The 28,000-nt window shown below is 38.3% G+C and overlaps 1 protein-coding gene across 4 annotated transcripts in view; it reads left to right on the top strand.

Annotated features, from left to right (window-relative positions):
* The window catches only part of cpx (synaptic transmission protein complexin), an 874,417-nt gene that overhangs the window by 830,272 nt on the left and 16,145 nt on the right, over window positions 1-28,000 (top strand). For 2 of the 4 annotated variants that reach the window (XM_070087414.1, XM_070087413.1), the window contains exons 4-6: window positions 1,930-2,062; window positions 13,642-13,695; window positions 13,834-13,857. In XM_070087414.1, the coding sequence (XP_069943515.1) occupies window positions 1,930-2,062; window positions 13,642-13,695; window positions 13,834-13,857 (211 nt within the window). The remainder of the gene's footprint in view (window positions 1-1,929; window positions 2,063-13,641; window positions 13,696-13,833; window positions 13,858-28,000) is intronic. The other 2 variants (XM_070087415.1, XM_070087416.1) reach the window with 1 other exon arrangement.

Raw genomic sequence — 28,000 nt, 5'->3', positions numbered from 1 at the left:
TGGTGCCATTTGGGGATTGTGTGGAAGGGGGAAAAGATTTTGTAAGAGGCTACTGTGAGGAAGATATTTGTATTGGGAGGAATGTAGGCTGTGGGTGTGGAGAGTGGGTTTGACTCAATCCCGGCCAGGGGTATGGTTTGAGAGTGGGTTTGTTATGGGTTATTGTGTTTGAGTTGGAGTGTAGGTTAGGGGTTAATTTAAGGGATGTTCTGGGGGTGGATGTGCTTGTTGGTGCTCTGGAGGTTAAGCTTCCATGCCTGTCTCTCCTTTCTGCCTCTCGCATCTTTGTACCCATCTCTCTGTTGTTCTCATTCCTTTCTTGTTTTGTCTCAGTCAAGGTACACCCAACTATATTTTTTCCGAGTCCCTTAACCATGGTTTCTGCTCCACGATCCTGTCTAGAACGAATTTTGCCATGAGGGGTCACTTAGACTGGACGACTTTTTCCCTTTAAGTACTTTCCGTGTCTAAAATATTGTCATCTGAGACAAAACTTCCTTGTTCCTCTGCCTGTTGCATTCTATCACAGGTACTCTCTTCTTTCTACCAAAGCCCTTGTATATAATCAGTGACCTCTGTCTCTCTCTCTTCCCACTTTCTTTCCCTACATACCTCTGAATTCGATTTGAGCAACTTCTTTACTGTTCCCATTATCATTTCCTGCACTTGTTGTCTTAGCTCTTCCCCTTCCTTCAATCCCATTTCCTGCAATTGATGTTGCTGCTCCCATCTCATTGCCCCTTTCCTTTCCCTGCTAAACTTCACACATCAGCTCCTTCAATTTCTCCTCTAGGCTCTGTACCTTTGCCTCAGCTCGTCTCTCCCATTCCTTGCTCTCTGCAGAAATCTTTTCCTCCATCGATTTGCAAGTCTGGCTAAACCTAGTTTTGATATATCTCCTCGTTTCCTGTTCTCAGTTAGTACATAACATCTAAACATTCTGCTCACCTTTTAGGTGAGAAGAATATTTAGATGCATTGAACGCAGTCACGGTATTGGAACAAAATTCCTGTACCGTGAGAGATACAATTCACAATGACACAAAAATTGGAAATAAATCTTCAGACAACTTTTCGGTGCGTTTTTAATAATTATCTTGTCGCGAAATGATTATGATCGAGGTCAGAGCGGAAAGCTATGTCAAGACTTGTCACCAGAATGTGCGCTAGTTGTAAACAACAAAGAAAGTCAAACTGATAAAAACAAGTCATCCATCAGTGTTAAATGGTTTCAGTTTTAGTCACATAAACGTTAACATAATAAAGAAGACAACAGCACACAAGAACTACAGTCCCACGTCACTGATGAACGTCATTCTGGGACACAATGTCTCGGGTGAGTACTTGATCTCCCGTATTTCAAGATGCCTCTGACTCCTTATATTGTAAATAATTTCTGCCGTTCTTTTGATTATTGTTAAACTGCCAAGTATTGTTGATAGGTAAATATTATTTATAGTAGAGTATTAATAATAGTCAAGAATTATTGAGAGTCAAGTATTATTGTTTTTGCTGTAATACTTCTTCAGATATTATTCTCTTTCTTATATAGAACCTCATTTATATTCCTTTGACAAATGTGAGCATATACCCTAACACACACACACACACACACACACACACACACACACACACACACACACACACACACACACACACTCACACTCACACTCACACACACACGTTCATATATAATGTTCTTTATCTTTTTTAGGCCATTTTGATATCACTTATGTGTATTTTTAAAAGTGTGTGTTCGTAGCTATAAACGAACATTGGCTATGTCTTGCAGAAGATGATTAAGCAGAGTAAGAGTTAGAAATCGGTTTTTAAACTACTAAGGATTATTTTCCCACTGCTATTGTTATGTACATTTAACTTTTAATTTATGAGTTAGAGACGGTTCTCTGACCCTGGCTTTGTCTTACAGTACCAGATCAAGAAGAAGGAGGACATCGTGCTAGAGGAGCCAGCCATGCCAGACAACCCACTCATGAGGAAGAAAAAGACGCCAGAGGAACTTGCTGCTGAAGCCGAGGCTGAAGATCAGGACGAATTCATGAGTAAGACTATGGAGGGAGGAGAGAAGGAGGGGAGAGAGGAAAAGGAGGAGGAGGAGGTTGTGGTTGTGGAGGTGGGGTTAGGACAAGATGAACGGGCACAACAACAACAACAAAAAAACATTAGTGCAAATACATAATAATTCATTCTTAGATTATTGTAAGGAGACGGTTTAATGCACTCACAGGCACATACATGCACACACATGCACTTATGCAGACATATGTACACTTAGCACTCACGTATACAAATACAAACACTGTAAATATACGTCTTCTAGTCACTCTAATGCAGATATAAGCTTACGCTGAAAACACGCGTAAACAAGGGTATATTCATGCAGATACATGTACAAGCTGAGAACAGGAGTATACAAGGCAGATATATGTACAAAAGCGCTTATGTAGACAGTTGTAAACATACCACATGCACGAATACAACCTCGGATCTTACACAACATTACAGATAAACATAAACTCGGAGGATTACCTCAGTAATTCAAGGAGTTTGAGAGAGAGAGAGAGAGAGAGAGAGAGAGAGAGAGAGAGAGAGAGAGAGGGAGGAAGGGAGGTAGAAGGGTGGGGTGTGGTATAAGAGGAGAAAGAGGGGGGAACAGAATTTCTTTTAAAACTATATTATTAACCGGGTGTGATTAGATTTTTGAGTTTCTGTCTCTCTCCATATTGGTAAAAACTTTCATTTAGTGGTTGAATACACGTCAAATGACAAAGTGTTCCGCCTGGTTATTTAATATTCCGAAATGGTGTCAAGTTTCATGTTTTGATGGATAGGTTTGTCACCAGTAACACAATACCGATATTAAAAAAAAAAAGCGTGGACAAACATACAGGCGAACAAATGCCACCCCGCACGCGCGCGCGCGATCACACACACACACACACACACACACACACACACACACACACATGAGAGAATAATTTGGAAACTATAAACAAAGGAATAAAAAGTGAATTATTACAACAATAGATCAGAGACACAGAGGAAAATATTCTGTGTGATGAGCATCAACAGTGAAGTTCCTCAGGGCTCTGTGCGTCCCTCGGATGTTTTTCAAATTCTCTAAATAGCTTACCTTATATATTACAAAATTATATGAACATGTTAGAGAAGGATTAAAAAAAATATTTTGCTAAATAACAAATGTAATTGACAGTAAATCTCTTCAACAGTATTTGGATAAATTGGGAAAATAAATTAAGAGATGGATTGTGATATTTGAGTGAAAATATTTTTTTCCCTTTAACAAAACTGGGAGAAATAGAAATTAGGCTACTTGAAGACAATGTATCGTGAAACAAGAATATTGAAGGTACCAGAGTGAGGGACCGTCGAGTAAGTATGCAAAAAACATTGTCACTGAGAGATCATAAAACTGGAATTGCCAGAAACTCGTGACCTTCACTGGCAAGCTAAAAATAATGGCTTTCATATATATAGATGGAGAGACTCTGAAGAAACAAACTTTCTATAATATATATTAAACCAAAACTGGAATATAAATGTCGATCATATAGAAGACTGAGAACATCTAGAAGGCTCCTTGGGCTAAAAGCAAAATATATACAAAAAGTTGTTTATAAACAAAAGGCCCATGATAGCTATCTGATAGGACAAATAAAAATGGAAGATATGATAAGCACATATTAGGTTATAAAAAGATAAGAAAGAATAGATATAGAATATTTTTTTGGAAGGTAACTTTCAGTAGTTGTAAATTGAGAAGAACTGGAGCTGAATATCTCTTAGAAAACATTTCACAAGGGGATGGAACAGAGAAATAAATTAGAGGACGACGTAGTAAGTGATATTATAGGATAATTAATTATATGATAGAATGACTAATGATATTAGAATGATTGCATAATTAAACCATTTCTTATGGGTAATCACACACACACACACTTGACCCTTATACAGCTTTAAAAAGATGTACGACAAAGCTCTCGAAGCCAGAAGAGAGTGAACCTAATGGCGACCATCGAAGAGGCAGGTCCATGAGCAGAGAATCGAACCCTACAGCCACATATGGGTGAGCACACCTATATGTACACACACGCACACACAAAGGAGCCAGGAGCTGTGACTCGAACCTTGCAACCACATATAATTGAGTACACGCACACGCACACCAATAACAATACCATCGCTTGCCCGGGTGAGGGCAACAGTAGCAGTAGTCACATTAACAACAGCAAGGGACACACAGCAGCAACTCTACAGCAGCCAGGATAACAGCAACTAGAGCAGCAAGCAGCGGAACTAATGGCGAGGGCAAATAGGAGAACCCTGGTTGTTGCTGTTCCTTGCTTTCTCTCTGTCTCTGTCTCTCTCTCCCTTACATGGTGACTTACAAACACACATTCTCCCACACTCTATATGTATAGAGACATGTATGTTTATATATATATATATATATATATATATATATATATATATATATAATTATATATGTCAATGGGTTATATCTTTAAATAAAGTCAATATAGAATATAGGGGGTGGTAGGAGAAAATTTTCAAACAGCTCCGGGGAGAACTTTGAGTTTTCCGTGAAGTTAAGTCTTTTCTCTGTTCCAGAGGTTTTACTTCCTATATTATATATGTAATATAAAATATAAGGTCGCATGCTTGTAGTTTGTGCGTGTACTCACATGACTATTGTTGCCATGATCGAGTCTTAGCTCCTCTTTGCTGGCCTTTATTGGTTTCGCACTCGACTGTGTGAGCCATATCCTACCTATTCTTAACGTTATGTAAGGATTCTGCCTCGACCACGTGAATATCTAGGTCCTTGCACTTCCTATCCACTCTTAGGCTAAAGAAATCCTCTCCACCCTGTCAATTCCTCTCAGTATTATAAACCTCGCAACCATTTCAACTTTTGTTCTTTTATGGTCATGTCTTTAGGTTTAAATGTGTGTGTGTGTGTGTCTGTGTGAACTCACTAAGTTGTACTTACCGAGTTGTGATTGAATGGGTCGATTCGCAGCTTCTAGCCCCTCCTTTGAACCACATTCATCAGCCTTATTGTTCCCTGGCCTCATGGGAGCTTGCATACTTACCCTTCAAACTGTGTAATGAGTTGCGTCTATCAATTCCTCATCTAGCTCGTCCCATTTATTAACCACCCTGAGACTGGAGCAATGTTTTGAAAAATGGCCTCTGGCAATATGATATTGGGTGTGATGTTTACTGCAAGCTGCTCCTTGAGTGATGTTTGCAGTTCCCGTCCTTTCAAGCTGTATTCCGTGGTTGGTTATCTCTATATTCCCAGTTTTCATGATCTTGCACATGCCTAGACTTAACGCCGGCAAACACTTGCATAACTATTCTCACCGTTTCTCCAAGTATACCTGCAGCCTGTCTCCATCATATTCCATTTGTATTATTCTCATTAGTTTTACTATCATCGGCGCTCAATGAAACATGAATCAATTCCTTCTGTCAGATCAAGAACGTATGTTAATAATAAAGGTCCTAGGAATGAACCTTGCAGAACTCCACTTCTTGCACTTTTCCAGTCTGATATATCTGCCTTTACACAGTTCTTCCGTTCCTCTTCTCAATATCCATGGTTATATGCAGTCAGGTCTGATGGCGCTTAGTGTGTTTAACTTTTTTAGCAGTTTCATGACTTCCTCGTTTGATAAATATATTCTATCCGAAATATGATTTGCACTTGCAGCCCTGCATTCTGGCCTCATCCAGATTCGCTCAATGTATTTAATTTTCCGCAAACTTCTCTCTCTTCTTCCGTGAGCACCCCTCCCTCCCTCTACACCCGTATTACTTGGTCTTTCACGATTATCTGCCTCCTTAGGTGGCTGTGTAGTAGTTTTGGTCATGATTTGAATTTTGCAGCCATGTCTCTGTCAATTTAACATTCTGCTTCTCTTCATATCTTTGCACAGTAATTCCTCACTGTTCTGCTTGTTTCCTTATTCTCTGACATTACCTGTGTAATGTTGTTTTATGTTGTTTTCTTTTGCTCCACCGTTTGGCTTCTCTGGTGTTCTGTTCAAACCAAAGACTTGACTTTTTTCACCTATTCAGGAATCTTGCTGTAACGTCTAGGCACTTCCTGGCGATGACTTCAGTCATCTTGTAGTTGTCCCTCCAGTCAGTTCTCTGTTCCACTGAGTTCTATCTACAAAGTCAAGGAAGGTTCCTTGATGGTGAGGGGCTCTTGATTTAGGGAATTGGATCTGTGCTCCAGTTCCCCGAATTAAGCCTGAATGCATTCCACATCCCCCCCTAGGCGCTGTATAATCCTCCGGGTTTAGCGCTTCCCCCTTGATTATAATAATAATAATAGGTAGAGGTTGTTTTGATAAGGACCTGCCTCGCATGGGCCAGTAGGCCTTCTACAGTGTTCCTCCATTCTTATGTTCTTATGACATTCCTCAGGTCACGTGCGTCACATCTCACTCTCCGCCTATATATATAATGTCTTTCTACCTCTGTATGTTAGAAGTGATCAAGGTCCCAGGACCGAAACGTTTTCTAATAAATATGTTATAGTGTTTGCTTACGTGTCTTTCTAAACCAACTTGTCGGTATTTATTACCAAGGTTTATACCAATAATAATAATATCTACAAAGTCTCACACCCCTGCATTGTACCTTATTCTGTAATTTATGCCTCTTTATTTTCTTCTCGGCTCTCACTGCTATCAAGTATTCAAATCTGACTATGTGGTCGCTAGCTCCTAGTGGTAGTCCATATTTAATTTCGTCTGTATTAGATTACCTTAAGCTGGAAACCCGGTTAAGTCTAGCTGGTTCCTTCCCTACCCTCGCTCTTGTAATTTTTTTATATATTGGGGCATGAAATTTTCTATTACTCTGTGTTATCTGTGTTGTGGCCATCCATGTGGATACCAATTCTTCCAGTTTGTTTCCATGTGGCTGAAATCTCCTGCAATCAGTAACTGTGCTTTGGTCTTATTTGCTCTCCATGCTGTTGTTTTTTCTAGAATTTGTATTATGACTGTTTTGCTCCTCATACTCATTCCTTGGTCCTCTTCTGTTGAGTGTGGAGAGAACTTTATAAACCACTGCTATTATGATAAATTAGACACATATGCAACTCTTGGGTATCTTTATTGAGGAGACGTTTCGCCACACAGTGGCTTCATCAGTCCATACAAAGGAGAATCTTGAAGAACAGGAGGAGAATGAGGTAATCAGTCCCTCAACCTTGAGTCGATGTGGTCAGTCCATCAATCTTGAATAGAATACAGCATACGTGCTGAGAAGGAGCTCATAAACCGTTGGCAGGAGAGGTGCAGCAGTCATAGGTGGTGTAACATTTGTTCAATGTTGAAGTAGGTCGTGCCCAAGAATTAGGCAAGCGAAGAATTCCTCAATAAAGATACCCAAGAGTTGCATATGTGTCTAATTTATCAACATGTCGGTTCTCTGAACCATTCATCTACAAACACTGCTATTATCTTGGGTCCCTCGGTTGATATTTCTTTTACTATATAATCATCAAAATTACAATTGATTCCTTACCATTAGTGCCACCACCTTCGTCCTCTGATCTCTCTCTTGTCTCTATTATATTTTCTTGGTAATAATGCATCGGTTAAGATTCCAGAAAGCTTCGTCACTGATAGTTAATATATCTGGATGTTCCTCTGTTCTTAAGTCTACCACTTTTATTTAAGAACATAAGAACGAATGAACACTGCAGCAGGCCTACTGGCCCATGCGAGGCAGGTCCAAGTCTCCTACCGGCTTAAGCCAATGCACCCAACCCAGTCAGGTCAGGTCACATTGACTTAAGGGAGGAACACGGCAACCGACCTGGTAGCTCAAGCTATCAGGTCCAACTCACACCCACCCACATCCACTCATGTATTTATCCAACCTATTTTTAAAGCTACACAACGTTCTGGCCTCTATCACTGTACTTGGGAGTTTGTTCCAATCATCCACAACTCTATTACCAAACCAGTACTTTCCTATATCCTTCCTGAATCTGAATTTTTCCAACTTAAAACCATTGCTGCGAGTCCTGTCTAGGCTAGATATTTTCAGCACACTATTTACATCCCCTTTATTTATTCCTGTCTTCCATTTATACACCTCAATCATATCCCCCCTAATTCTACGTCTTTCTAGAGAGTGCAGATTCAGTGCCCTTAGTCTAACCTCTATTCCATCTGTGACTGTATGCCACATTCAGATTTTTTTTTATCATTTACTTGATGCTGGGACTGGCTTCTGGAGGGAGTTCGAGTGGGAGAGAGGATTGAATTAGTGAAGATAGCATGAGAGGGAGAAGGACAGGAAGTGTTATTAAAGCTGGAGTGAAGAGGGAGAGTAGGAAATGAAGGAACACAAGTGAGAGTAGGAGAAAGAACAGGAGAAAGTAGCTGGACCATTAGAGTTATTTAGATTAGAGGTGCTGAAGTTCAGGGCATAAACAGGGGGTCGTTGGTTTCAACACTTTGTTGTCACTGATTGTTTTTGATTCTGTGGGTGTCCTGACTCTTGCATCTTCACCTTTCTCTCGGAGATTACCTTCGTGCTTTTTCTCTCCTCCCACTTCATTTTCTTACCTCTCTCTCTTCTTGAGAGTTGATTTCCTATCTACTACATTATCCTTCATTACTTCTGATTAAAAAAGCACTGTTACTGGACGGCGTCATTCGCTTTCGTCTGATCCTACAGTGAAAGAAACGACATCTCACTTTTTGCTTCCTTTGAACTATCTCCTTTTATTCACCTCTCCTTGAAGCTTTTAATATCTTCTATCTCCTTTTACTCATCCCTTGTTGGTCTGGCAGTCCTAAAATCATCAAAGAATTCTCCCTTTCTTCTGTGCGAGTCATCATCCTTTGTCTTTTCCCATTTGTAATAACGTCCTCTTCTCTCTCTCTCTCTCTCTTGTATTAGTTTTGTCATTCTCATTTTTTTTCATTATGTCTGAGAGGTTACGTTCCCTTCCTGTCCACAGCTCCTCATTGTTTGATTCTTCCTTCCTCAGCTCTCACCTTAGCTAGCTCCTTTACCATTCTTTGCACCTATTCTCTTAGTAAGCCAACCTCCTTTCTGCCTCTTCCTATTTTTCCTTCAATTTCCTTCTTCATTTCACGCCTCAAACCTTCATTTAAGATGTCCAATAACTTCCATCTTTCCTTCCACATTTTCTCAGCATTCATATCACTCGCTTTTTGGCAATCCTCTCTGATATAGATCTCTCTATCCTCAACCATCTATTTTCCTTTTTCTTTGTGAAGGCTTACTCAGCCCTGTAACAACTTCAGACAGTATTACCAAGGCTGGCTCCTCCTCAGGAAAATTAATGAATAGAAAAATAATAATTCACAAAGATACACTTTATTATTTAGTAATGCAAAGATAAAACATTAAAAAATGAAGGTGTATCCTACTTGAAAGAAAAATGAAAAATGAAATGAAAAATTGCCATTTGAATTCAACGTTAATATGTACAAGTAAACTGGGGTGTCTGGTTGATGTTGACACCGTCTTGTAGAAATTGTAGCCGTTGATGATGATGTGGGGGGAAGGGGGTGACAGGTGTTGGTGACAACCCAACGACTAGTTCTTCACAGAGTCTATAGCCTTGAATAGTCAGTCCAGATGACGGGAACGCAGGTTCTTTACCACTGCAAAGATGAGGGGTAGTCGTCTGCGGTTGACTGTAAGTAATCAGGTAGGTAGATTATGAATGACGTCTCATGGGCTGTTCAGTCCTTCTCCTTCAACACTTCTCGTTGGTTGGCAGGTGACCCGATCTGTCATTCCAAGATTTGTGCTGGGAGCTGTGAGTCGAGTGACTACTGTTTGGCCGGAGTCCCACACGTCACCTTTCGGGGTGGAGAGAAAGGGGGGGGGAGGATAGCTGGAGCTAGACTGACCCTACCTTAACAAGCAGCCGGCAATCAAACTATCGTCACCCTATACTTGCTCGTTACTCCTATCTGTTGAACTTTTCCCTTACATTCTTGTTTCAGTTTTTTCTTATATTCACCTTAGATATTCTCACCTACGTAATATAAAAACCTTATTCTTAACATAGGTAAGGTAGACCTTAGCTAGTATAGCTTATTACTTCTCATTCCCCAAAATACAACTCTGCAAGTCTGTTGCTTCCCCAATCCACCCAAGAAGTTGCTTATGGAACTTCGGACCTGCTGATTGACACAGGGAGGCAGGGAGCAGGGACGTACAGAAACTATTGCACAGATAGATGATAAGGTTGAACATTTCTTTGAGTGTCCCAACTCTCAGGCATGTTCAACATGGGAGAGCAGGTGTGTTACAGCGCTCCTCTCATATCTTGATACCACTGTAACATTTTCTTTATTTTTCTGTTTCCTTCTCTGGTTTTTAATTTACTTTTTTTTTGTTAAACATTACATAAATGCAAGAACTCGGTGATCTTTAATAACATTTGACTTGATTTTCAGACCGCCTCCTATTTCTCACTATAAAAATAATTTTCCGAGATATCAGATGTGTGTGTGTGTGTGTGTGTGTGTGTGTGTGTGTGTGTGTGTGTGTGTGTGTGTGTGTGTGTGTGTGTGTGTGTGTGTGTGTGTAAATTTGGTATTAAAAGTAAACCACCTTTTAACCTACTGAATCTTACTCTCTTGTTAATGAAAGTGGTAGTAAATGCTTCGATCCACTGTTATAAAGGCCTGATTTTCATAAGAGATGATCATTATTATGATCAAAAGCGCTAAACCCACCAGGGTCATACAGCGCTGTCGTAAGAGATGAGCACTAGACTTGGACTTTAACATCCTTGTTTCTGTCTTCGAAATTCTAATAATTCTTTATATACATCTGGTATCATAATTCCTATGATCTTACCGATAACCATGGCTTGTTTACAAAGAAGTATGTTAACCAGCGTTCCAACTCTTGATATTCTCCCTCTAGTGTGTCGCCGGACTTCTTCACTGCTTTTATTCTGCCATTTCAGTAGTTGATTCTTGCTTGGAAGACAGTTCTTTGGCACTTTCTTCATGACTATTGCCTCTCTCCATTATGCATCTACATTTCACTCTTTTGTCTCGACTAGCATGAGTCATAAAGGTTCAGTTGCACTTAACCTCAGTGAGTATAACCCAGGTGCCTCGTCTTCTTGAAAGGGAAAGTTCCAGAGATGTAAACCTGTTTCGTCATTGTTTCTAATATAAATCTTGCATCTCTACTTACAAGCATGATTTAGTTCATCCTGTTGCTATTGTAATTATTCTTATAATCAATCAAGGAGGAGTTTTAAATCTGCAGGGATCAAACAACATTTGAGGAATGGGATGCATTCAAGTTCAAATTTAAGAATGGAAGGATAGGTCCAGTACTTTAGACTAAGAGCCTCTCACTATGGACAGGAACCTTCCTTGAGGTACCTATCCATAGGAAAGATAGCTACTCTAAGCGTTGAAACTGCTATAGTAATGCCAACAAGCACTGATAGAGACATTTAATAAATGGCTTGATAAGTGAAGGCGTGTCTCCGACCTGAAACTACTCCAAGTTCTCCAACTATTACCGTGTTCCTCTTCTTTCTGTTGTTAGTATTCATTCTGGTAAAATATTTTCAAGGCTTTTGACAGGGAATGATACCGCCTTCCCCTCAACCTTGAAGCATATGAGGAATCTTAATGCAAGGAACTGGAGCCACCTTCCCATAACTTTGATCAAATCTGATTACTTCCCATTACCCAGAAAAAAGTAAGACCCGTACGGTTTTAGCGGCTTCCCACTGATTATTATACTAATAAACCAAAGGACAGGATGAACCTAACTAAATTTTACAAGTAGAATGAAAGGTTATATAGGACTTTCAGTTGCCTATAAGACCAATAATGATAATTATAATCATAGTTATAATAATGATAGTTGGTAATAATAACTAATTATCTAAGCGTCTTCCACTCATCTTTCTGCCTGTGTAAACTAATTTCAAGCTCCCTCATTGGGAAATTGCTCTACGTTGTTGTAGATGGTTAATCCTCTTTTTCCATTAATTGGCTCAATTCTGGTCAGTACCTTTCCAGTAGCAATCTTCATATTCACTGCTGTCCACGCTTGTGCTCACCACTTTAGTTTGTACTCTAATTCATTTTTTAGTCATGGCTCTTCTGCGCCTTCGACTGATTCTTGCGCTTTAGAAAAAAAATTTGATATGCCTTTTACAAGTCTTTCTGGGTCACTTGTAATGTTTGTCTTATTTAAATATGACCAAAATACACATTTTAACTATTAAATTAACGGATGTTTTGCCCATTGCATGATTTAATTTGAAATTTTTTAATGTTTTTTTAATATTTTCTATTATTATTTTCCTAGAGCAATACAGCTATCGGGAAAAAGTAAGTAATCAGGTTTAATCCAAGAAAGAGGAGGAGTAGCTGAAATTTTTTGGATAACAACCATGCATCTTCCTTGAGGAATAATATTTTTATTTATGAAACTTTGTTTTGCTCTGAAAAAGTCATAGTTCTGCATTTCCTGTAAGTCACCAAACATCTAGAAATTACCTACATCACGAGATATGTTCGTACCTCTTAGTAAAATGAGTTTAACAAAACATTATTCGGCCTATCACATCTGGTGATGCTTTCCCTCTACGACTCAATCTCAACTATTGTTCTCGCATCTAGCCAACTTCTCTACCATATTTGTATCTCACCTTTGCTAAACCTTTTTATACAGATTCATTCAGAGGAAGGCCATTCGCCTCGCCACTGCATATAACTATTGTATGTAATCTTGCATCGTTAGTTCTTCTCCACAAACTTGCTTCGCTGTCTCTCTTCAGCCTCTACACTTCCTGACTTTTGTTCTAAGGTACTTGGGAGTTGCCTACCAGCCTTCAGATATGCTCAAGGGATGCTGGAATCGCAGTCTCCAGATGTTGCGTCTCTCTCATTAATCTTAGAAGACAATTTAGTGCTGCCTTACTGCTTTAGCCCACAGACATCTGTGTAAGAAACTACAACTGAGGTTTTCATTCCTCACATTCATGGCATCCAGTGTTTCGAGTACCATCCACGAAGTTAATGAGTGTGAGCCACTGATTATAAAAATGGAATTAGTGGTGAGATAAAAAACGAGGGAGAGAGAGAAAGAGAGAATTAATAGGTAAAAGTGCTCTCTACATAAGCAGTCACACTTTTCTGACTTACAACAAAAACAATTATGTTCGATATCTTTAAGAAGGTTTACAGGTAACTGACCAGTATTGCCACACTATCAACTAAAATAATGTCAAAAATAATATGCATGTTCTCTTAACCGCACGAAGTAATTTAAATAACTACACGTTTAATTCATGAGTTTTTAACTTTGATTAAAGTAAATTACTTTGAAAACACATATATTAACAACAGTTTTCTATATTAAATTGAAAGTCAACTGTAAAAGAAGAGTAATAAGAAAATAATATAACTTTCACACTGTTGAGCAGTATTGAACAAGTACCAAAAAAAATAAAAATTAAATTATTCCAATTTACTTTCACTCGAATGATTTCACTCTTTTTCATAACATAATTAATTGTTTTCCTCCGTTACAGAGTTGAAAAACACCATAGAAACACAAATTAATGAAGTGAAACAGCACATAGAAGGTGAGTCTGGTCACCCATCACTCCTCTCTCCATCATGCATATATATTTTCATTAAAAAAACTTTCTCTAATTTTCATATAAAATAATTTTTGCATATTTCTGGAAAAACTCATAATGCATTCTTTTGTTTTTTATTAGAAAAAATGTCATCAGCAACTGATGGTGAGTTTAATGTAGACTGCCAGACTAAAATTTTCAGAACTTAATTTCTTGTTAGTAATCAATTTTAATATAGCTTTGAAGTATATAATATATATATATATATATATATATATATATATATATATATATATATATATATATATATATATTATATAATTTGTAATATTTTCTAGTATTATCATATTGTATAATTGACATAATTTCTAGTATTAATAATTTATATTGCCTTCTTATATTAGGAGTGTCGTAGTATGTTTCTCATATTAATATCTAATTTTGGTATATTCCAATATTATCTAGTATTGTCGTATTACGTAGAACTGCCGTATTATCTAACTTCACAAAATTATATTGCGTTGTAATATCTAACATATTTTCTTATACTGCCTCCAGCAGACAAGTCACATTTATAAATGGCTAGCATCTAATTTATAAACTTTGCTTAATAAGTATTTCCATTATTTTTTGGCTGTAGAATCCCAGTATATCTTGAGGAGTTGCCACGTTCACCCAAAGCTGTTGATTTCGAGGCCTCCAGACACATGAGGAACGTTACTCTGATTAGAGTTTTCCCGCAGTGAGCTGTCAGTCACGTGTGTAGGTGTATAGTCAATTTTCAATGATGTCTATAGTCTAACGTTATTTGTATATGCAAATAAGATGATGAATATCATGGATGTTCTTCGGTGGTTGTGGACATGGGAGTGACGTTGTGACCTCCCTGCTTCAGGTCTACGTTCTAGTAGAAACAACCATGTAAATAAAAAATATGTGCAAAAGTATTTCACGAGGAGACGTTTCGCCCACCAGGGAATGTATTAGTCACTCTGCCCTTGTGTCTTACATATTGTCGGTAATATATCATTCATAAACTATCACACAGTCATATTGATAATTTGTTTATCCCTCTGATCCCTCGCCTCCTTCCCCTTGCCTCCTTCCCCATGGAAATCCTCATATCCCTCTCTCTGGAAACCATTGTCTCATCTCTCTGGTAAACCCTTGTTTTTCCCCCATGGAAATCAGTGAATTCTCCCCCTGAAAACCCTTGTCTCTTCCCGGAAACTCTTATCTCCTCTCGCTGGAAAAGTTCCAGGGGATGCACAAGTTCTATAAGTTAGATCAGCTAAGTTATTGACAATTGTTTGACATGAAAATCTTTCTCAAGAGTACAGGAACATGTATATACCCAGAGCGCAGAAGAATATCAAAGAGTGAACGGTGTTGACGACAACAAAGAGTTCGGCCATTTTTAATTTTCAGGTTGGGTCAGTTCTCAAGTATAGGAATTATTATTATTATTACTATTATTATTGTTACTAGTACACATGCTTGTAAGCGCTAAATCCACTGGGGTTATACATCTCTTGGGAAATAGGAGGTAATTAGGTTTGGTATTCGAAATTAGAGGGTAACTCAAATTTTTTGAAGAGCCTCTTATCCCCACACACACTGTGAAGGGAAGCAAAAACATTGATAATCTTTCCCAGTACAAGTGAGGTCAGAGGTTGTGAAACATTTCAATTATTTTGTAATGCTCTTTGGTCTATAACGTCTGAAGGCTTGCTGCTGCTGATTCTGTCATCTGATTTCATTTACTCCTTTAATGGTGATTCTGGGTTTATTCCAACTGTGTGAGAGAGTGAACCTCGATGTGTTACACAAGTTATTCTGAACTGGAACACATTTAGACATACATTAATAAACTTTGAATATTAGCAAAGCACCTGTCATTCCTGAACTACATACTGTCAAGACGAGCTATCCAGGAGCCAGTCAAAGCTCAGAAGATCTTAAAACGGTAAAAAAAAGGGGGGATTTATCTAAATCGCATCACTTATGAGCTTGTGCTGGAAAAGATAATAAATGTTTGTACCTGAGAATTGACTCCACCTGATATGACCCAAAACGATAATCCCCGTCCCCTTAACATTTTGTTGTCGCTCTTGTACTGCGGGATACATATTTACTTGTGTGTGTCTGTCAAAGACTGTAGAAAACTGGAAGAGCAAAATATTGCTTGTGAATTAGAAGGTTTGTGTTATAGTATTATACATGTTTTATACTTGGTGCTGCTTAACACTGATTTATAAACATTATGGTTTAATGCCAGTTTAAACTAAATTGATTGTTAATGTGTAATGAGTTATTGCAAACATTTGTAGAAAATATTCAGAGTAAATAGTTTCCACTAGGACCTAGCTAATGAGAATATGCTTCCTCCAGCACTGTGCCTGCTCCACCCTGACACCTGCTGCTGCTGACCCATCACAGTAAATTGTGTGTGTTGTGCTTTTTACGCAGAGTCGGTCAAAATAGTCGTAATGCTCTAAACACACATCTTTACGAAAATTTATTTCGTATACATTGATAAACATATATTTTTTTGTGCAATATCATGGAATACATTTTTTTAATTTAGCACTCTTAAGTAACTTAACATTCCACATGGATAAAACTTGCGTTATATAGCTAAATTTTATTAAAATGATTTAACAAATGAAATATGTTAATTTTGTCTGGTTCAAACTGATTTTTGAATGCATTTTCACGTGGCTTGCTTGTCGATAAAAATCATACTTTATAAGCAAACAATGAATGCTCTGCCTAAAAATTGCAGAAATTATGTATATATATATATATATATATATATATATATATATATATATATATATATATATATATATATATAAACTGTAAGCTCATTAATTGCAAGGGGTTTAACAATTTACCAGCTCGTTGCTCTACCAACCATGCTAATAGGAACTTCAATAAGAAGGCTTAGATCCTTTAAATACTGGACCGGGACCTGTTAGCAGTGGTTACCAACTCTTACAGGAATTGCTGTGAGGACAGAAGGCCTCTGTAAATATTCGCAGACTAGGGTTACTCTTAGCGACCTCTGCTAATATTTACCAATACAGTATGTGACGGGTTTCAGATATTATTGAGGTCCCCATTAAAATGTACACAGTATACGGTTGAGTAATAGGCTTGTCAATTATTCCCTTCAGTTCGATCCTCTGCAATACACACACATACACATTATATAATATATATATATATATATATAAAGTTGTGCCGAATAGGTAAAAGTTGAGATTTTTGCTTAAAGAGCAACGCTCTTCTTGCCGAATAACGCAAGTGAAAATTTGTGTATGCAATAATTTCGCAAAACAATTATTCTAAACCTAACGAAAAATATAGATTTTTTTTGTGTTTATTAAATTATTGTAAACTTACCTAAAATATATTTAGTTTGATTAGGCTAAATTAAATTGCGCTTATTATAAGCTTGAAGTTTCCTAAGGTTCTTTTGGTACAAAATTATTAATTTTTATATTAACATAAATGAAAAAAATGTATCTTTAAATGTAAGAGAAAATTTTAGAAAGAACTTAATTTTAAATGAGTTCTTGCTAATTGACCAGCTTTACCTATTCAGCACGACGCGCGCACGCACGCACACACACATACACACACATATACACACACATATACACACACATATACACATGCACACACACACTTAAACACACACACACACACACACACACACACACACATATACACACACACATACACACACACATACATATACACACACACATACACATACATACACATACACACACTCATACACACACACACACACATTATATATATATATATATATATAATTATATATATATATATATATATATATATAATATATATATATATATATTACTGTAATGAGGCAGCTATTGCAGAATAAATAACTCCCTTAAAATTAAAATTTACTTTTTTATTTAGTTTTTAAGAATAATTCTGCATCTGTTTTGGCTTGGTAGTCATATAAATTTTGCTTCATTTAAATAAAAAGTACATTGCCTCTTGCTTTTAAAGTATTTGCATTTCTTAAGTTTTTCGAAGCATTAGCCATTAAATGCTTGTTTTTTTTTTAACTTAAATACCGAAAAAAAAACTTTGGACACAGCAAACATTTAAGTTTGACCAAGCCGTAATCTTTTTCTCCCTTCCCCCTAAAAAAAAAAAACAGGTTTTAGGCCCCCATTAAAAAAAATAGCTTATAAAATATAAAAACATGTATACATGCAAAGTAAAATTTCATTATAAATTAAAAAAAAGACAATCTTTTTTAAGTTGTAAATTTTGGCCTCAATGAAATTTTATTTTTGTCGTTCATAATTTTTAATTTTAATAATTTAAAATATAATGATGGCATTTATATATCTTTTATTCCGTTTATTGCCCTTTTCCAAATAATAATTTTGGTACATTGTAATTAAAATTATTTGCATGTTATTCCTTCAAATTCTTATATATATTATATTATGATTTTTAAGCCATTTTCTGTTTATTCAAAATTTAAAAGTCTTGTTTTAATTATTTGTCAAATTGCTATTTTATTTATTTTTAATTTGTCTGTTTCTTTTATTTTATTTCATTTCTTATTTTCAGTTTAATTCTAGTTCAATTTTTTGTCAATTCCACTTACAATTTAAGTAAAAAAATATAATGTTTAATATAGCTCTCTGAAGGGTAAATATTTTTTTTTCAGCTCTCAAAATATTGTATTTAATCTTTTATAAGCAAACCGTTGCACTATGTATGTACTTATTCCAATTTTTTGCATTTTCATTTTTTCCTAATTATGAGGTACTTCAATTATTTTTGAATGCCGCAAATGTACAAGATTCTAAATAATTTTTCTAGGCTGAATTTTCTCTCCACAACAGACAAGATGATAATTATAATAATATAATAGGTGCCTTTCGGTCACTGTGCGATCCGAGAAACGTATCCATGTATTGTATAACCCCAGCCTTCTGTGCGTCTATGAAAGTGATTGGAATAGTGCAGAGCGCGGCATAAGTTTATAATCTAGTTAAATATTATCGGTGAAGATTTGATACGAATCAGAATGGGAATTTACAAGTCATTTGGAAACAAATTTCTAACATTCTTAAAAAAAAAAAAAGGAAAACTTGGACATATACAGGCCATAATTCAAAGGCATTCTCTTGTTGTATCAGGAGGATCAATATCTTAGTCTACCAGCAGCCTGAAGCTTCTAACAAGTTACAATATGAAGTTATCAGCGATGGAGTGTTGTAGGGAATCGGATGGAACACTCACAAGGTGTCGGTAAATGGTCTCTTTTCAATTTGCTAAATTTCTACCTCCCCCCTCCCCTCCCAAAAAAAATCAGGACCTTCACAGGTACAAAAATCAGTCAAAACTTTTATTTAAACTTGTCTAGCTTTTAATTAAGTAAATAAGCATTTTTTTAAGCTTAAGGAATACAGCCTTCAAGTTTTTTTTACGATGGTCGTTAGTGCGCACACATGTTATGGAATCAAAAAAAGCATATTGTATAGGTTTAACCTAAGATAACCCACGTAAGTCTAACACTAACTTATTTCTGAACGGAGATATGCATCAGTTATTTCACAGAAAACAGTTTTATTATTAAAATTGGCAAATTAAAAGTAACTCAATCTAAACCCAAAAGAAAGTTTCCATTGAAGACCAAAATAGTTATTCCACCGTTACCACACACACTCCTCCCTTCACCCCCCTCCCCCACCCCCCTCCCCCACCCCAAAAAAATGCACGTTGATAAATTAGACACATGTGCAACTCTTGGGTATCTTTATTTAGGAAACGTTTCGCCACACAGTGGCTTCAGTCCATACAAAGGAGAATCTTGAAGAACAGGAGGCGATTCTTCTTTGTATGGACTGATGAAGCCACTGTGTGGCAAAACGTTTCCTAAATAAAGATACCCAAGAGTTGCACATGTGTCTAATTCATCTACACAGGCTATTTATTATTATAATGAAAACAAAGTGCTAAGCCTACTAGGGTCATACAGCGCTGCACAGCCTAAATCCATGAGAGGTTTCATCCATCTCATACAGTTCTTCAGCCACTGAAGATTGATGTCATTCACAAATGTTTTATTGTAAGCGGATTCGATCCAAGAAAAAGGAGTTTAAGTCCAGTTGTTAGGATCAAAAGCACTTTACTAGGGCCAAGGAACCCCCTCCCGTTTCAGATTGCATAATCTAATTATGTAAAGCAATATATTTTTATTCGTTTTCGAGATTAAAAGTGCCAACATGGCACTCACACATACACTCCATTAACAATACCAACCTTCTAAGTGGGATATACCAGCGTTGAAATATTAAAATCGTCCATGAGAGGCTTTCTAAATATGGAAACCAATTTCTAGACTGGAATAAAATTGAACAGTGGGCCACTTACACCTGTTAAATGTTCACCGGAACTACGCCTAGTGAAAGTTCACCACTGCTAAAAATTTGAATCTGATAAGACATTCTGAAGAGAGAAACCAAAGTTTTGAAAGAATTTTAGTGCAGATAACACTGTAATTTATAATACGTCGGTTCTGGAACAAAGTTGTTAAATTTGGCTCATTGGCATGATCAAAGTCCAGATTATGAAAAAATGCAAGCAATTAATGTGCCATCACATTAGTTTTTGAGGGCGACCAAGTTTAATAAAATTGGCAATTTAAAATTTTTATCGATCAGAGTGAAAGCCCGGATTACTTTTAATAATTCCCTTCAACAGTAACAGTTTACAGCCTGTCAGTTAAAGGATTCTCATGTAATTAATCGGAACCCAATGATTCCAGTTTTCTAACTTTATTAAAAATTTATTATTTACACATATATAGATTAGCCTTCAAGGATGTGTTACTGTGGATTGCATAAGTGTTAATATTTTGAAGCCAATAAGACGAGGTTATCTTTGATTATGGAATGGAAAGCAATTTCACTACTTAATTACGTAAAATCGAACTTAGACATCCCAATAACAACTTGAACCATTCTTTCTGGACAACAAAATGAAATGCATGACAACTTTGCCCTCACACAAACCAAACTTAAAAGGAACTATCCTGGCCGTAAGAAGCATCATCCATTAAACAATAAAGTCATTCAGAAGAGGTAGACTCAAATATATTTAAAGCGGTTTAAATGGACGCAGAGCTTCACACTGCACATAAATACGGCAGATAAGCTTGATTTTTGTTCTCCGTCGTCAAATTAAGAGGGATCTTGTATGAAATTTTGGCAGTCTTGAGAGCTTTTTCGGGATACCGGGACCCTTGTCGGCTTAGCGCTTTCTTTGATTATAATAATCCAGGATACCGTGGATGTTTTCAACAACTGTGGTTATAGGGTATATACACATGCCAAATGTTTTTAGCATCATGCTTTAGTTACCGTGCACTAGGGTTGAAAAATTTGAAACCTATCGGAAGAGGCCTCGAGTTGTGAGCGAAAGAAAAACGGAAAATTGGATGAAAAAAAAAAAAGTATAGCAATTATTGAAACAGTCACCTTCGGAGATACATAATAATAATAATAATAATAATAATAATAGTAATAATAATAATGTTTTAAAGATAAGGATTATAATATGGATAAATAATAATGATATTTCAGCAAGAAATTAATGAATTTTTAAACGTTCTCAAAGTTGAGACTTGAAGCGTAACACTGTACGAACAGATTCGCATGTGATCTCCGAGAGATCTTTAAGCCTGAGGATTCTTCCATTTATCTTGAAAAACCATCACTAAAATCGCATGGGTCATAGAGCGCCCTCCTTTATAGGAAGGTAATGCACTTTGAAAAGTTTGTTTGCAATAAAAATCAGAATTTTTCGAATTAATACACTAGGATTTGTGTATTTAAATGACTGAAAATTTGAAATTGAGAGTCATTATATGAAATTCTTGGTCTTGAGGGCCAGGTTTGTTATGATCTTTATGATCAAGACCACGCCAGACCAGGTCCAGTGTGATCTTGATAAACAAGGCAGCGAATTATCTCACTAGGACACAGCACTAAAGTTACACAGAACGATGCTGCACAGTTCTAACAGACAAGCGATCATTTAATTCCTGCTGTGCCTAGAAAGCCTCGACATGGAATCTCTGTAGCACACTTTGTGTCAGGTGTGCTGTTTATGTGTCAGGGTGTGTGTTCTATGTTATCTGCCTCAATCAGGGTGGCAGTATTTTGGGTGTCTGCCCAAAACTACGAAGCAATTAAACCTTTGAATCTGGTTTATTTTAAGGATGTCAAATGAAAAAGAATTCTTACAAATTAAAAAAAAATACATAAAATTCATTGCAGAATTCCTCGTAAAATATGTGCAGCTACATGCAAGTATAATGAACTTAAATTATTATTATAATCAGAACAAAGTGCTAAGCTCACCAGGGTTATACAGGTGGCGTGCTCAAAGCCCTAAACCTACAAGGAACGTTTTATATTCAATGTTTTATTTCACTCTCCGTAAAATAATGTTAGAGTTAGAGGCATGAATGATATGGTGGTCATGACCATAAGTTATTTAAGAAATATAATTATTCCTTGAACCAAGGTATTATACCCGTTATATTTTTGTTTTTGATACAAGGTATTACACATGAAAGACCGAACAGCAATAACTGGGTGTTCATGTTTGCTGTGACATAGATATTGTATCAGCCAGCGGCTTGTGATTTCCATCCATGTGAAACTTTGTTTAAAGGAATTGAACGCAGATCCCATCTCATCGTCCAAAAATTTTATTTTTCATGCTGTTGATGAAAGTAAACCGGTTAAGATCTGAATACACCATAACCGGATGAGGCGATATACCCTCATACAGATTGCACTGTTCGGAAGCTAATATAAAAGCGAGTACTTCGTCATAGTGCTCTAATTCTACTAAAAAATTTAGATATTGCTGAATAAACCAAACCGAATGAGGAATATCTGAGTTTGAATTCTGAATTAGAACAGCACAACTCCCGCCTCACTAGCATCCACCACCATAGTACGAGTTGGTTTAAAATCGAGGATCTGCAGTTTTGGAGCAATGACAGTAATTGCTTCAATAGCTGAAACATTTTCTGGCAATGTTCATCCCAAACAATCTAATGCTTTGGACTTGTCAGCGAAATTAACAGATGAATTGCATAGAGAAATTCGGGCTAAAACATCAGTAAAATTTAGGTGTACTAAATAATCACCACAGATTTTCTAAAAGTACCTCTTCAAGGGGAGCTCCTTGCTGTGGCGAAGAGGCTCTGCGTCTGTCGAACTGGAGCCTTCGGTCTTCTTGCGACCGAACCTAATTACCCCCCCCCCAATCCTCCCCTTCCCTGTCCCATCCTACTCATCCCTCCTTTCCTTTTCCTCCTCCTCTCCCCATCCCTCCCATTTCCCTTTCCTGTTTTCAGCCTTTGGGGTTCTACCCTCAGGTATTCTAGTTCCTATGTTGGGGGAAGGTACCGTGGTCCATCCCATTCCGTTGAGGTCCTGGGTGGTAGTGTAGTTTGCCGTGGAATCTGAATTGTCTGGAGATCCCGATCCCTCTCCAATCTTCCGCGGAAGGCTCCGGGAGTCTTTCAGGTGACGGGTGTATCTCTGGAAGCTGCTTGTCGGATTCCAGGAGGTGGTAGCCGAAGAAGGTATGCTTTATGGAGGGTTTCAGACTGCCCTCTCTCTTTTGTCCGCTGAGGTGGCTCGGTAGATGTGAGGTTGTTATCCCGAATTGCTAGTTTACTGGCCCCATTTACACTACCGGCTGCGCTGAGGTCCTCTTGGACGCGGAGGGGGATTTACGGCCCTTTCAATTTTTCTGTGAGCTTCCTCCCATTTTGTCTTTTTTTTTCTTAAACACGAAAAGAAAAAGAGAACAATAGAGTCCCAAATTCATGAAACTACTCCTCCCGGGCCACATTTTTGTAGCAGCACCCTCTTACGACCCTGTCTTGTTACCAGACCATCCGTAGGGTGACATTTTGTCGCACACTCCTGATACTGGGACTCGGCCTAACTCCTTTGACACATACGACCTCCGCACGTCTTTGACTATGCTTCCGCCTTCTTCCCATACGATGCAACAGTTTTCAGATCGCCCGCCCGCCTCAGAACGGACCACCTCCGGTCCTGCATCTAAACGACCAGGACCTTTCTCTGATGACACTGCTTCGAATGCCGACAATGGCGACAATCACTCCCTTTACTTACTACGCATCCTAGTACACAATGGCCTAAGTTTTACACTCTGCAGACTATCTTTCTGATCATAATATACGACTATCTTTCCGAACATAATATCAGACTTTCTGATTATAATATCAGATTATCTGATCATAATATCAGCAAGGCTCTCCTATGCCATGTTGGTCGAAATATTCCGTTTCGTACTCTCAAGAGCGGTGCACGCATCATCACGCTACAAAATGCTAGCCAAGTTAACGATCTTTCTCTCATTGCCACCATACATGTTTCTGAAACAATTCAAAAACACCATTCTCTCAATTCTTGTAGTAGTACCGTCATTCTACCTCATACCATTATTCAGCGTAATTTCCAGACATGTGGTGACAACATTTTAGAACAGCTCGAGCGTCAAGACCTCCCAGTTCTCAAAGTAGACTCGTATTACTACCTGCCCGCTGGCGGAGACGTTACCCCCGCAGTGTAGCTCGCTGAACTTTTTACTGCCGTGAGCTTCCGTCCTCGGTTTATATCGCGGGACTCCTTTTACAAGTCCGAAAGTTGATCCCTATGCCACAACAGTAGAAATTGCTGGCGTTTTGGCCATCCAGCGAAATATTGTAGGTCCATGGCAGGATGTCTAGTTTGTGGTGCCGACGACCATACCAATACATCTTGTAGTCTACCTCCCTCTTGCCTTAATTGTAATGAGGCTCACCCATCTTATTCTCGTCTTTGCCAAGTTTACTTAAATGAACGAGAAATCCGTTGTCTCACAGAAACAGAAGCCTTTACTTACTCCATGGCAGTCTCTTATCTACGCCTCCAGGGGAGACTTCCCTGTATTTCTTATTCTCGAGTAACTAAGAGGCCCCCAACCTCTAAGGTCCCAACTCCCGCAGCCTTCCCCGTGATCACACCTACAGTCATCTCTGTATATAACTCGCATTACCTGGACTCCGAGGTTCCTACCTCATCACCTCATACTGTTTTCAAATCTGCATCATCTCGCTCGAAAGTTTCTATGTCTACACGACCTTGCACAACAGCTCCTTCCCTTCGCCCCTCTACTTCTCCAAACTCTAAACAATCCCCAAAGAGTAAATCTCTTTTAACCTCTCCTTCACTTATCCAACCCGGACAATTTTCCTTACCAGCTTCTGTACCTTGTTCTTTACCTCTTACTAGCTCTATTATGAGTGTAAAGGTTCTTCACCCCCCCCCCTCGTACAATCCCTTCCTCTCCTGTCCCCTCCCAAGCTTTTTCCTAAGTTAACTCTAACCTTTCGTCCCCCCATCCTTTCTGTGGTAACTCCCATTGTCGCCCAGATCTTTACTCACCCTTCCCCTTCTATTTCCGATGTCGTCCAACTATCTCCGAATATAGTGAGGAGACTAAACCATTAATGGACACTGATCCACCTCCCATCGCTACTCTTTACTCCTCCTCTCCATCTGTGCAATTCTTTTCTTCACAGCGTTTCAATCCTTCGCTACTTACTCGCTTTCTGCTGCCTCTTCACGTATACTTTACTAACCCTTCTAGTCCATAGATATCTATTGCTTCACATTCCCTGTATCCTTCTCTTCGCAAATCATGGTTTATTTACAGTGGAATATACGAGGCTTCAGGGGTAACCGGAGTGAGCTTCAGGTATTGCTCTCTTAGTTTCCCGTTTTTCTTTACAAGAACCCAAATTACGCTCCGCTGTTATCCATCCCATCTCGGGTTATGTTTTATTATATTCATCGAATCCTTTTCTCGATGGAACCTTCAATGAAAGTGCGCTTCTTGTACACACCGATATACTATACCGTCAGATCTTTGTTCACACTTCGCTGCATTACACTGCAGCACGCATCTGCTTGAATAAGTGGTATACGGTCTGTTCTTTGTACGGTATTTCTCTCAGCAGGCATTATCTATCCCAGATGCTGCAATTCTTGTTTCTTCATTATCGTCACCACATCTGTTATTAGGCGATTTTAAGCTCACCATTTTCTCTGGAGGGTCTCTCACTGTGAGTCTCGTGGCATTCAGTTAGAGGCTTTTCCTCGCTTCTCTCCCTCTTCATGTTTTAAATACAGGTGCTCCACCCATTTTAACACTCTTACTCAATCTCTTGCATCGATCTCTCAGTTTGCTCTTCATCAACTGCACTAGACTTTACCTGGTCTGTACTCTCGGACTTACAAGACAGCGATCATTTTCCAATCCTCCTTACTTCCCATTCGTATTCTCCACCTCCTCGAAGCCCACGCTGGCAATTTGACTGAGCAAATTGGGACCTGTAGTTGCGTCAAACTGCTTTTAGTGAGGACCCTTCTTGGTCCTCTATTGTTGAGTTGTTACACCTATTCTCAACCTCAGTTTTAACCGCGGCTTCACATTCTCTACCCCAAACCTTAGACAGGTACTCTCAGAAATGCGTGTCTTGGTGGTCTCCTGCTTGTGCTCGTGCGGTACGTTTGAAACGTGATTTTAAGCTGGCGAGAGCGGTCGCCTGCGCGTTATCCGAGAAACTAAACGCACTTGTTGGCGGGATTGTTTCTACCGTCACTTCGGCTTTCTGAGTGCAGTCTGACAAAAAGTATAGAAACTGAGTAGCAAATACTCAAAAGACCGGCTCCCATTCTTCGGGTTGCCGGTGTCACTATAGCTAACCCTCTTGAAGTTGCCACCGAAATTGGTAATCATTTTGTCCATATCTCTCAGGAGCTCCATCGATGCCTTTCGTTTCTTTCCTCGAAGTATGCAGAGAAGTCTTATAACAGAACTAGAGTCAACACTTTCCCCTTGCTGATCATCGGCAGCTGGGCCTGACGGCATTCATATTCGTATGCTCCAGAATTTACATCCTTCAGCCCTTGCTGTCCTCTTACGCCTATTTAATCTTATTTGGTCGCAAGGAGTTTTTTTCCCAGCTGTGAAAATCTGCCATTGTTCTACCTTTTCGTAAAACATGAACTTCGAGACATGATGCCTCCCACTACCATCCCATTGCTTTTACCAGTGCAATTTGCAAAGTGATGGAAAGTCTGGTAAATAGACGTTTGATGTAGTATTCAGAGAGACACAACAGTCTCTCCATTAGTCAATATGGCTTTCGTAAGGGCCGTTCTACTATTGACCCCTTACTACGCTTAGATATGTATGTTCGTAATGCCTTTGCCAATAACCACTCAACTATCACCATCTTTTTTGATCTTGAAAAGGCATATGACAATTTGGAGATATAACATCTTGGCCCAAGCTCACACCTTAGGCTTCCAAGGCAATCTGCCATTTTTTCATAAGAACTTATCTGAGAAACATTTCCGTTTTCGGGTTAATAATATGCTTTCCTCGGACTTTGTCCAAGCTAAAGGTGTCTCCCAGGGATGTGTCCTCAGCACCACACACTTTCTTTTTACTGTAAATGATTTGGCATCTGTTCTTCCATCTAATATTTGGCCATCACTATGTTGATAACTTTGCTGTAGTTTGTGCAGGTACTGACTGTTGCCTTGTTGCAATTTCTCTCCAGAATGCTGTCCAATTGGGCCACTACTCATGGATTTAAATTTTCTAGTACCAAAACACACCAAATTACTTATTCTAGACATTCTATCATTCCTGGTACTCCATTGTACCTATATGGTTCACGTATCCCTGAACGTGATACTGTCAGCTCTCTCAGCCTTCTGTTTGACAGTCGGTTATCCTGGAAACCTCACATTAACTCCTTGAGGACAACTTTTCATAGCCGACTGAAACTCCTTAAAATCCGCGCTCATCTTTCGTGGGGAGCTGATCGTCGAACTCTCCTTCGACTGCATTCAGCCTTAATTTTATCGAAACTAGATTATGGCGACCAGATACATTCAGTGGTCTCTCCAACTCTTTCTAAACTTGATTCCACCATCACCAGGGATTACGTTTAAACCTAGGTGTTGCTCCTCACCTGTTAAAAGCATATATGCAGAGGCGAATATTCCATCCTTGAACGATCACCGTGATGCTTACTGCTTCCAATATTTTGTTCGCTCTCATGACCTTCACAATCTTTCCATATAAAGGATATTATTATTATAATCAAAAAGAAGCGCTAAGCCACAAG

The sequence above is a fragment of the Cherax quadricarinatus genome, chromosome 21 (assembly GCF_038502225.1).
Source record: "Cherax quadricarinatus isolate ZL_2023a chromosome 21, ASM3850222v1, whole genome shotgun sequence".
Lineage (NCBI taxonomy): Eukaryota > Metazoa > Arthropoda > Malacostraca > Decapoda > Parastacidae > Cherax > Cherax quadricarinatus.
The sequence above is the reverse complement of the archived record's forward strand: the minus strand, read 5'-3'. Positions and strand labels throughout refer to the sequence as shown.